We start from the raw sequence: 12,707 nt of genomic DNA on the forward strand, positions 1-12,707 counted from the left end.
TTTGAGTTGATATACTCCATCAGTTTTTCATTTATTTCAGTCAGGTATGTGTGCAGTTGCCTTATACTTTCCTCTAGGTTACTAGAAGTCATGTCTGGAGTTTGCACTGCTTTTTGCTGAACAGCTGCAGTATTCTTCCCAGTCAGTTTTTTTGTCACATTTTTAGGTGATTTTCCTTCAGGTCCTCTATATTTCTTTTTTCCTGGCATTCAGGCAGTGCACTTATTAGCCAGTTACTGAAATTTACCCAGAAATCTAGGTCCACTGGCCTTCTCTGCTAAGTTTCTGTTTTCACACTGGGAGAGCTAGAATTAAGCTTTTGCTCAATGTGCAGCCATCGTGGAAGTCCTACTCAATTTAATGCTATACTATGTAACTGAAAGTCTAACTGTTTTTAATGCTTGAACATTTCTATGGAGGTCTCCACTGAAAAGGGACATTATTGCTCTCCTGGACTTTATCAGTAAACAAATGCTAAAAAAAATAAAATAAAATAAAATAAACAATGGTTGGCTTAAACTTGAAGAGGCAGTTGTGGGCTTTTGTTTGGACTGTGTTCCGGGGATTACTTCTACTAGATCAGTTAGTGATTTCAGATCATACTAAACTACATTTATGACAAGAAGGAACCAAATATGGCATATACTGATGTCCTTCTAATACCTCTGAAGTTGGCCTGAGTCATTACTGTAAAGGTGGGCATATATATATATATATATATATATATATATATATATATATATATATATAATTGTGGATTTTTTCTAACACAGCCCCACTTTCTCCAGATGCAGTGATTGTATGTGCTTTTTATTAATTAGCAAATAATATGTCACATATTTGCAATGTGGGAAAATATAACAGCCTTTTCAAAAAATTATACCACCTCCAATAAGAATGCAGTGCATTAAAACATATTATTACTATAGTCACCTTTAATTTTGGTTGGAATGTAAAAAGAAAGGTCTCTCCAGTGCCATAGAAACTTTCACTCACTTTGAATGGTGATGAAGAGAAGGAGCCAAATGTCTGTAATATAGAGATAAAAAGAATACTGTTATATTTTGGTCATTTTACTTAAAGATTAATGTTGTTGTTTCACTGATCAAAGATTAAATGGCAGAATGGAAAGGATTGTTCAGCATGCAAAACTGTATCATTAGCTGTTGTCTTATCCGGTACATTGCATGGCAATACAAATTCAGGTAACCTCTCTGGTGCTCACTGTGTTGTGAGGTTACATATAAAATTGTATACTTTGCACAGTAGACATTATCTTGTTACTAAACAGATAAAAATACTCTGGTCTGAAAAAATACTGGAATAAAAATAAATAAAAATACAAAATGTTACTATTTGAACATTATATTTGTAAATAGAAAAACTCCTTCCTACCAGTCAGACCAACGGTGCAATATAACGAACGAACTTGTAAAACTTGTAGTTTCCAAAATCAGTTTATTCCAACAATAGTCAAGTGCTTTCGTCCAGCACACACTGGACTTCTTCAGAACCAATAAATCAATTTAAAAAACGCAACATAGTTTATTTCAGGAAATATTAATGAAGTCATTTTCAGTTTTTGACTAATATATGTCCAGTTATACCATTAGCTTTTGGCATTCCCAAAATACATAAGGACATTTTTGACCCCCCTTACAGGCTTATTATTCCATCCTGATATAGTATGACTTATTCACTAGGCATATTTGTGGATAGGTAGGTGAGGATGCTTTGTTGCCTATTGACTATATTTTAAAAGATTCTTGGGATTTCCTTACACATTTTAAAAAGGAATTATATGATGATGATTGTACCTTTACTACTATTGATGTTTGTGACCTTTATACATCTATACCACATGATGTTGGGTTAGAATTATTTTATGGGGCCTTGTGTGAAAAATCTTCTTTAAATAACACCCTTTTAAATTTTGTTATGTTAGCTATGGACATTATATTAAAAAATAATTATTTTTGCTTTGAAGGAGAGTATTTTAAACAGAACTAAGGGGTTGCCATGGGTTCTAGTTGTGCTCCTTTATTTGCCAATTTAGTTATGTTTAGTTGGGAGAAAAAGAATGTGTTTTGTACTGAATTTGAAAGTAAATGGAGTATGTATTTAAGGCATTTGGACGATATTTTTATTATGTGGAAGGGAAATGGGATAGGTGAACAGTTTTGTGATTATATAAATAATATCTGTGATTATTTTAAGTTTACCTCCACACATAATAATGAGACAATTAGTTACTTAGACGTGTCTATTAGTAAAGACACTATTTTGAAAGAGTTCTCGTCCACTTTACATAGAAAATCGACATTCTCCAATGATTATTTGGAATATAGTAGTAGTCACCCATTTTATATGAAAAAGAGTATTGTTAAGGGCCAGTTCATCAAAGTGGCTAGAATGTGTTCTTCTTTAAATAATGTCATTAGGGAGATGGACGTTTTGAAGGGTCTTTTTTATGATAGAGGTTATCCTGAAAAAATGGTTCTTGAAATGTATAATTTAGTGAAAAATAATTGGGGTTTGAGGTATACCCCTTTATTAGGAAATACTATTGACACTAATAAGGAGGAAAAAAGGCTAAAAGAGTATGAACATAGTATGGTCCTGACTTATGGGTGCTACAGTAAAAAAGTTAAAGCGATTTTAAGTAGAAATTGGATTTTATTTAGGGCAAATAAGGAGCTTCAGGTTGTTATGGGTAATAACCCTAGTTTTGTGTTTAGAACATGTGCAAACTTAAAATTTTTGTTTGAACGACCAATTATAGTTAAAAGTATGTTGGATAAGGACACAACAGGCTGTGGTCATTGTAATTATAATAAAGAAAGGGTACCTTCTAATGCTAAAGTACAGCTATCAGTAACAAGTAAAAACAGTATTCAAAATGAAACGCTGTACAACAATGGCCAATGAAGTAAAGTTCTCTTGGAGAATAGGTAGTGTGGTTAAATGATATAAAACTTAAAAGTGCAACATATATAGCAAAAAACGTGCATACATTTCCAGTACTTAAATTAAATGCACTTACAAGATATTCACGCTGTGAATGCAGTTATACCATAGCGAAATGATGGCTCCAAAGTATCCAGTCTTATGATGGCTTCAAAGTATCCAATCTTTTTGGTCTGATATACAAAGTATCCACACTGAAGATGTAGCAGCTGCTATGTGACTGTGATGAACTGTGATAACAGCTTAACTAGTCTGAAGAAGATACCGAAAGTGCTTATCGTTTGGAATACATAGGGACTTTTTTATTCTACATCAAGATTTTAACTTGACATGAAGATTTTAACTTTTCCTACAATAAAAGGATTTTAACTGCTATTAAAGCTAGAAGCTTTTATCTGATCTGTTAGACTGGTTAAGCTATTTGGTATTTTAGAAATAGTTGAGATGAATCCAAGGGGGGGTGGAGGATTAGACAAACACACTTCAGAGAAAAGAGATGTTTTGGCAACTAAGGTTAAACGCATCCCATTCCCCTGGGATTAATGAACATGTTTCCATTATGCCATTTTTAAAGCATAGAGCACTTTCTTTTCAGTTTTTTATATATGTTTATATATATTTTTTTATATATGTTGTTAAAAAAATATTATGTAAGGTTTTTATATATATAGTAATGTATAGGGTTGTTAAAATAATTAATTACTTGCATTTGAATGCTTTTTCTCTATTGGTGGTTGAAATGTATTTAAATGTTTTTTTTTTTAATTGATTTATTGGTTCTGAAGAAGTCCAGCGTGTGCTGGACGAAAGCACTTGACTATTGTTGGAATAAACTGATTTTGGAAACTACAAGTTTTACAAGTAGGTTCGTTATATTGCACCATTGGTCTGACTGGCAGGAAGGAGTTTTTCTATTTATGAGTTTTTTGGTGCCTGCTTTGTACACCGTTTTGTTTTTTGTTTTTTTTTAACATTATATTTGCTTATCTCCAGTTACTTTTAATCTTGTTTAATTCATTGTTCTCTATGGATGTGCACCATATATACAGTCTAAAATGTTTTAGAAGTAGGGACAGTTCTCTGTAGAAAATGTGTGCATTTTCTTTCTGCTTGGGTGGTAGACAGTGTTATCAGTCACACTTTATTCATTAGCATCACTGCAGCTGACTAGTTTTCCTATCTTTAAGAACAGTATAATTTCAGTGTACTTGGCTGTTTTGTTTTTTTCCCCCCTCCCCACATGCATACACCCACACACTTCGCTGCTGACATCTGCTGTCATGAATACATCCCTACCCCTTCTACCGGGACAGTGAGAACCTGCTATATCCTTACTGACAGGTGGGCCATCCTTCTCCAGGAAGAGATGGCTTTGCAACAACTCCTGAGTGCTAAGTTTCTTAAGGGCAAAAGCTGGGAGGTGGGCATCACATATGTGGTTAAGGGCAGGGAATTTGTTCAGTATACAAAGAGAATGGAAAACCAAACTGTGGCAGAGAGCATGTGACATCATGCACATCACTGCACATGGCAACCAAATGATTGATAGCCTGTTTCCAAATAGGATACACTCATGGGTCTCCAGCAGGAAGTGCCCAGTTATCAGCAGAAGCCCACAGTCTTCATCCCAAAATGGGCAAACTGATGTAAGCTGCGCAGTCCCACCTCCCCATCCTGGCTCCTCTGGCATCAGCGCTGGTAACTGAATTCTGGTAATTTGCATCATACTCACGGTTCTATCCCAGTACACCATGGAACCAGGTTACTTGTCATTTCTTTTGATATTACTTTCTAAAAAAAATGCGATCCTCTTATAAGTAACAGTACTGAACATATCTTGTTTTGAAATCATAACCCAACCAAACCCAGTGTATTGATTGCAATTCCAAACTAATAATAACATCCACGCAGCTGAAGCCACAAGAGAGGAATAAGTCCAAAAACCAATGAGAAGAAATAATGAAATAGAAAGATTTATTTGTTATATGTTTAGCAATTTTGTCCTAGTGTTATAATCAATGGACTTCTTCTGAACCTAAAACACCCTCCCCCAACATCATCATTTAAATAAACTCTTGATCACATGACATGAAAATGTATAGAGCATAAAATCTAATATTTAAAAAAACATACCTTTATAAACTAATTAATACTACAAATATTAAAGAAATATTATTGAAATGCTGTAAAAATTGGTGTTAAAACTCATAGCGTAATGGAGGAATAATATAAATATATCAAACTAACTAAAAATATGTTGATTTTCTGAATATCCCGAGTAGGTTATTCGTAAATACTATAATTTTGCTGCATGTAATTTTAAAATGCTATTAACTGCCAAACTAATTACCTATATTCTGTAGTAGTCTCCCACAAAACACCCCTAGGACTTTTTTTTATAGTCTCTAAAATGGCAAATTTGACAGAACATAAGGGGTCACAAACAGAAAAATGTTTGTATAAAGCATTATTCATGTTAGGGTTGGCATAATAGTTATGGTGCTTGCCTCACAGACACAGGTTGCAGAGTTTGATACACATTTGTGAATACTCCATCCTTTTAATTTTTTCACATCCAAGTTCTTGGAGTTCAGCATGGCGATCTTCACAACTGCTGTCAGTTACCCTCAGTGACACTGAATCTCCCTGCTTCTAATTATCTGTCTGGTTGTTTATGCTTCAATATTTTATCAACACCAGACCGCCCTTCTTCTGAAGTTGTTGTATGGACATGCTCTCAGCTGTTCTTCAAAGTCAGACTAATGCTTAGTTTTATTTCTGGACATAAGATTTCTTGGTCTTTCTGTTATTAGTTTGATCTTTCAGGACAGCTGTAGATTTATTTGCCATGTCGGTCTAAGACCTTGTACTAATCCTGTTATTACTTTGACCCTTCGGGGCAGCTTTGTATTAAGGTGGTGCATCCTCTCCTCATGGGTTCTGATGTAGTTCCTAAAACAGTTTCCAGCTTTCCATGCAGTCCTGTTCTGTTCAGATTCAAGGAATGTTGATCCTTTCATGAAATATCCTGCAAGACCTGTCTTCCGTCTTACTGCAACAGACATTCATAGTTTGACCTCCTTCCCTTCCTTAACAGATCTTGGCCTGTTTGCATCTTGAGTCTAGTGTCACTCATGCAAAATATTCTTCCTGGTTATTTTATTTAGCAATTTGAACTTCATATCTTCTGAAGTAGAGGTAAAGCTCTAGATGAGGACCTCACATGTACCCATACATAGATCTGCAATGTACTTTCCTTTCTTTTGCAGTACAAAGCCTTGAGTTCTACCTCAGTCCATGCCCCCTAAGTGATCTGTCTGGCTCAGGTCTGAGATGGTGCTGTATCCCTAGAAAATTGTGACCTTTTTTATTGAAAAAGTTCACAATCTTTTAATGTTCTAACAATCATTTTTTGATGCTTATAGCATTTAATCCTTGGATACTATCCATAGCAGGCATGTGGTAGGGGGTCATTGTTAGGGTTTAGAAACCAGTGAAACACCCTATGTGGCTTCTCTGCTATTTAAGCAAGGCTATTATCCATAAACATGTTTATCTTGGTTTTCCTTTGTGGACCAGTTGCTAGCAGTGAAATCTTTACCTCAAGACTAGGCTTTATTTTATTGCTGAGTTTCTATGCATTATGCTTTGTCTGGTGCATTCAAGGTACGTGATGACATACCTTTGCCCATTTCATTTTCATTTGTTAATAAGCTTTTGATTGTGCCTGATACCTGACTGCCTTAATCCTATCCATTCTGTGACATAACTCTTGTGCTACTTCTATTCCTTTGAAATATTTGTTCATAGATTCATAGGAGATTATAGGTTAATGTCTTAAGAGCCATTACAAGCCTAGCCAATATAACCTTATTTAACCCAATATATGGCCCCTAGGGTCATGAGGATGGCATAGGTTTGTGTCTGTGCCTTGAGTATTTTACAGATTGTCCCTGTCCATAAGGGACATAGGCACTACCCCAGGTGTGAATTTGTGAGTCCCCCATCCATTGATTCAAACTGATTTTGAAGGGTCTATATCAGAACATCAAAGTTTTAAAACTTCAAATGTTCTAATATCGATCCGTTTTGAGTGAACGCTAAAAATAACGAAGCTGCAGAACATCGAATTCTTTCCTAGGAAAAGAATTCAGTTGGCTGGTTCTGTGGCTTCGCTATTTTCAGCGCTGTGGTGGAAATTTACGGGTGGGGTTCAGGTAAGTGCGCGATTGTGTGGTTGTTAGGATTAGGGTGCAGGTTAGGTGAGTTAGGGTTAGGGGCAGGTTAAGTGAGTTAGGGTTAGGGCTCGGGTTAGGTGAATTAGGGTTAGGGGTGGGTTAAGTGAGTTAGGGTTAGGGCGCGGGTTAGTTGAGTGTGCGATAGTGACGGACCTTAGGGTTAGGGTTTGGGTTAAGGTAAATGGATAGATAGTAGTGTCTGTATAGTTTAGTGTAGGGTTTGTTGTAGGATTATAAGCGTATGTGTGTGTATTGATGTTTTTTAGGTGTGCTTGTGTTGTGTGTACGTGTTTCGGAATAGCAAATTTTTTCCCAAGGAAAAAATTTGCTGTTCTGAATGTTCGATATTATGTGGTTTAGATATTTTAGGTTCGTTAAAATAGCGTTCACTATTTTCATCTTTCGATAATGTGATATAAACGCATTTTGAAGAAGGCCAGAGAAGGGCTCTGCTTAACGTAACTGCAAATGTAATGGTTCATCTCCCAAGCCCCTGCTTACATTTATCAAAGATACAAGAACTTGTCAGAGATTTGGGATGCATGGCTAGGCTCAAAAAGGCCCTTGCAGTCATTATCCTAATAAACAACTATGAACCTATGAATAGAAAGCCTATTCCAAAGAAGGGGCAATCTGTGAGACACATATCTGTCTCTCACGCATGTTTTGTTTGAGTCAATGACTAAGTTTAGATCTCTAGAATGGGTGATCTTCATGCTGTCTGTCTTGTGGATGTGTAACAGCTCCATCAGGGCTGGATTTGTAAGTGCCTTGTAAGTCAGGCATAGGTCACCCCTTAATAGTCAGTAGGAGACAGAATAAAGGGTTAGTATTTTTAGTTTGTCTGCATAGGACATGTTGTTTTCACCCTCAATTTTCTTTGTGAGGAACCTCTGGGTTGCTCCAGCTGTTGTAAGTGCCTAGTCAAGTACATGGCAAATGGTGTACTGTACTCGATTATTGGTCTAATGAAGGCTGTGTACAGTGGGACTATAATTTCCATAGATCTGGATGCCATACCTTCACCACTGTGGACACATAGCAGTCACAGTTCAGGCTACTATCTGTGTGCCTAGATTTCTTACCTCTGAGTCTACTTTTAGGGGTGTGCTGTTAATGTTATAATTTGCAGGGGTATTTGACTTCCTAAAGGGTACAATAATGCATTTCTTCACATTTAGTTTTGGGCCATGGCCCTGACACCAATCATTTGTCTGACTTAGAACCTCCTGAAGGATATCTACATTGTTGGGGGATTCAGTGATTGCTCCCAGGTTTGCAGTCTTTGGCAAACTTTGTCATCCAGAGGCCTTCCACATTAGCCTTGATTTTGAAGTAGTATATTCTGAACAGGAGTGGTCCCAGCACTGAGGCCTGTGGCACACCATTAGTAACTGGCATCTTACTGGATCTGAATCCACCCACTTTAACCACATGTGTCCTGTCTGTGAGCCAGCTGGCTGTCCATCTGGTGTCATAGGGATTTATGCCCAGTTTTGTGAGTTTACTTATAATACCTGAGTGAGGAATTGTGTTAAATGTCTTGTCCAGGTTGAGGCAGGCGGTATGTACTGTTTTACCTTCATCATTGACCTTAGTGACTTTCTCAGAGATGTCCACCAGATTTAGTAGGCATGACCTGCCCTTGACAAACCTGAATTGGGTTGGGTCCAGTGTTTGGAGGTTTCCTATGTCATTATTTATCATGTCCACGATTATTCGTTCCACGGGCTTACGTATAAGTCTAGTCAAATTATGGGTCTGCAGTTTCTCAGGTCAATTTATGGTCCACCTTTATGCAGAGGGATGATTGTTGCTGTCCTCCACTCTATTGGGACAAAGCCGGTCTGGGGGCTGTGGTTAAACAGAGATCATAATGGGCCTGATTTATGCTGCTTAAGAGACAACCTGGTATATCATTGGGTTTTACTTTTATTTCAAGGGAGACTGTTTAGTGATCTGATCTTACCAGTGAGGGTATCACACTTGGGGGGTGGGTGCAATGGCCTCCCATATTTGCAAGTACCAGATCTAGGATATTTTCTCCCTGAGTGGGAGTGCAGACTAGCTGTTCCATGTCATTTGAATGTATAAGGTCAAGAAATCTTTGGGCCTGCATGTTATTAGTCATATATGCCTCCCAGTTAATGGAGAGGTACTTAAAACTACCCATGAGTATGATATTGGGCTGGAATGTGAGTGATTCTAGTAGTTTCAGGTATGATGTATGGGTTTCCTGGTTCATGGTGGGGGGCTTGTAGCTAGCAAGATATGGTAATGGACTTTTCCCATGGTTAGCTGAACACAGAGAAGCTCAAGCATGTCATATTGTTTGACCAGCCTTAAGGTGTGTTTATCCTTTATGTAGATAGATACACCTCTGTCTTTTGTTATTTTTTTTTTCATGTTTAGTGGGTGATAAGAATGCATGAAAGGCATTTTAGCCATTCACTGTTGGAGTGCATTCCATGGCTTTAAACAATGTTTCAGTAACTGCACAGATGTCAGCATTCACCAGGGTGAGGAGAGCTTCTAGGTTGTGCAGTTTCTTGTTGAGACTCCAAGTATTGAGCAGTAACACCCTTAGCTTGTCCTGGGTAGCGTTTGTTATGTTGGAAGGTTTGTCTATTTGGCAAGACCTGAAAAGGCGCTATAGGGGTGGATAATCTTTTGGCCAATATCCGAAAGCCTAGATGTGGCATGTGAAGACCATCCCTGGCAAAGCAGTGTGGCCTGTCAACCATGTCCTCCAAGGCTGACCCCTTTGGAATGACAACAGTAGCTAAGCCAATTGTTAAAGGTGATCATTTTCTGTTGGTACTGTGGCATAGTTCTTGGAGATGGTAGAATGTTGTCCAATGCTAGGGTCATACCTGCATGTGATACATATTCTAAGAGCTCAATTATGTTTCTCGTCATACAGTCCAAGGAGGTATGTCTGAGGTCATTCACACCCACATAGACTATGACTGAGTCATACTGGTACTTATGGGTAAGTGACCCGACTGCTTGTGTGATCTGGCAGATTCAGGAACCTGACAGGCAACTAACTGTAACCTTCTCCTTATCCAGTCTGGTTAGATGGACATCACTGTGTCTCACAATGGAGTCACTTATGACTAGAATATTAGGTTGTGAAGTGTTTTACCTTATGAGCTTGGTAGTTGAGACACAATGAGATGTAACTTTGTGTTGTGATGGGAACTGTCTTATTTGTGTGCATGCAGAGTGTCTGAGGACTGTGAATGAAAGGTCTTTGAGGTTTGGGTAAGTTACATGTGAGCTCCTCCACATGTGTGGGCCTATGTGTGGTCCTTTGTGGGTGCGGTTAGTGGTGTGTTTGAGTCACTGGCAACCTGTTTGCTGCTTTTTCTGTCTGTATGTGAGAGTCTAGTCTACAGTTACAATATGTAACTACATATCTCATTTATTGTATTTGTTTGAGAATTAAGTGTTTGTCAATGTACATAAGGCAATTGTTACATTGCCTTAGGATGTCCCTGTCCACCAAGCTAGACACAGAGATGGTAGAAAAGTGCCCGTCCGTGGTTGTGGGCCCTAATATGTACTTTACTAGGGATAGGAGTGGAGGGAGTTTGTAACCGGATGAGGAATGGGTGCTTACTTGGTGTAATTTGCAGCTAACCTAACTAGTGATGCTGCCCAGTGCCCACACCAGATGTTCTCTGAACAACAATAGGTCTGGGTGCTATATTAAGATAATGCAGACCTAAACAGTCCTAGCTAAAGGTGTAAGTGCTGCTCACCATGCAAACTAGTTGCCCCAGGAGTAACATGGGACTGAGGCAAAGTTCTGAGGTGGTTTTTATACGGAAATTTCAACTTCTGGTGATTGTGTGTATACGAGGCACCACTAACTGCTGCTTATTGAAGAGTGTCTTCACACAAATGTGAGTCTTATATACGAGCAGAAAAAGCAAGTTTTACACTGACTATGCTCTAAGGTCAATCAGGTAAGCACACAATAAGATTTCCACTAACAATTCCCAGCTCATATAAATAAAATCAGCCATCTACTGCCACAATAGTGCAGACTTTGACCCTCTTAATGTAACATGACTAGAGCCTAGGTGTTAAGGAACTGCAAACAGATGCCTGAAACTAACTAAAGATTCATCAGATATGATGTATTTCAGTGCAGAAGCAGCCCTTATAGCAGTTTGAAAATGCAACTTTAAAACTTAAAAGAAATGCAAAAAAAACAGTGAATAGTACAGTAAACTTTCACAGTATACTTAAAAAAGCAATGCAAGTGCAAAATGATAATTTCATTTGTCTTGCCACTGATGGGTTCAGATGTTTGCAAAATCTCTCAAAGTCTCTGGCATCGTTGCCAAACAATGACCAGCTCTGGATAAATAAGACAATGTTGGCAAATATATTTTGAGGAGCTGTCTGCTATATGGCTTTCAGAAGCTTTGAGCTGAATAGCTGTTTCTACCATCCGATCATTTGTTACATAGGCTATTCATGAAGTTCTATTCTTTTTCACTTTTTCTGTATTCTTTTTACCTCATGCCTCTTAAACATCATTCCTCCCCCTAACCTAGACTGAAAAGCCCATTTGTTCCCCCTTGGTGGGGAAATCTCAGAACCAGAGTGGTAACAGCCATCATGAGATGCCATCATTCAGGCAGGCATGAGGGTTGCTTGAATCCTCACTGACATCTCAACTATGAAGACATTTTTTGTTCAAAGTTTTTTATTGATTTTTTAAAACAATCGTTTAAACAACAAAATAGTAAACTATATACAAAATTTACAAAGGCCTCAAGCACTGTATGAAAAAATAAAGAAAAAAGGAAGAGAAACAAAGGGAACAAGCAATATAAAATTAGTTTATCCAGCCAAAATGAAGACATTTTTTGAATGACAATTATTACCTGCAGGGTGGTGGGATGAGGTATCTGCATCACTGTGGAGACCTGCCAAGTCCTTCCCCTGTGAACACACACACCTGTGCACTTGCTAATAAGGGCTACCAAAATACAGTGGCTTGGTGGATTGAAATCCCTCCCCTAGAATGCTTACATAGCATTTGCCTTCCTTCAACAGATTGAAGCTGTATATGTCCTGCTTTGTCCTACCTTCCCTTCCAGGAATGGCATGTTCATCCTTTCCTGCCATCAAGCATCTTAGCAGCTAATCAAATGGGAGTTGCCTGTGCCATACGAAGGCCTTTGTCCCTCTGTGTCATTGGAGCTCATACATAGGTTCATAGACTGCTAACTGTCCTTGTAGGCCATTTTAAGCCTAACCAATTACCCCATGTGAGAATCAAACCCTGCCCTTGTGTCTGCAAGGTAAACAACTATTATGCCAACCTCCCAACCCTACCATGAATTTCTCTATATCTCACTTTGTGTTCTCTTTCCTTCTTTCAGGATGATGTAGAACCATTACCTTAGAGTTTCTGCATTGTTGCATTTGAAACATTTATGCTTCATCATTCTACCCTTCTTTCTTAGAGCAGAAAGTATT

General features: G+C 38.0%; 1 protein-coding gene across 4 annotated transcripts in view; it reads right to left on the bottom strand.

The window, feature by feature from the left end:
* Nucleotides 1-12,707, bottom strand: part of TLDC2 (TBC/LysM-associated domain containing 2) — a 379,676-nt gene that overhangs the window by 132,712 nt on the left and 234,257 nt on the right. For all 4 annotated transcript variants that reach the window (XM_044090181.1, XM_044090183.1, XM_044090182.1 and 1 more), the window contains one exon: nucleotides 934-1,029. In XM_044090181.1, coding sequence (XP_043946116.1) covers nucleotides 934-1,029 — 96 coding nt within the window. The remainder of the gene's footprint in view (nucleotides 1-933; nucleotides 1,030-12,707) is intronic.

This window comes from Protopterus annectens, chromosome 12.part0 (assembly GCF_019279795.1).
Source record: "Protopterus annectens isolate FY-2018-M chromosome 12.part0, PAN1.0, whole genome shotgun sequence".
In the NCBI taxonomy this organism is placed as follows: Eukaryota; Metazoa; Chordata; order Ceratodontiformes; family Protopteridae; genus Protopterus; species Protopterus annectens.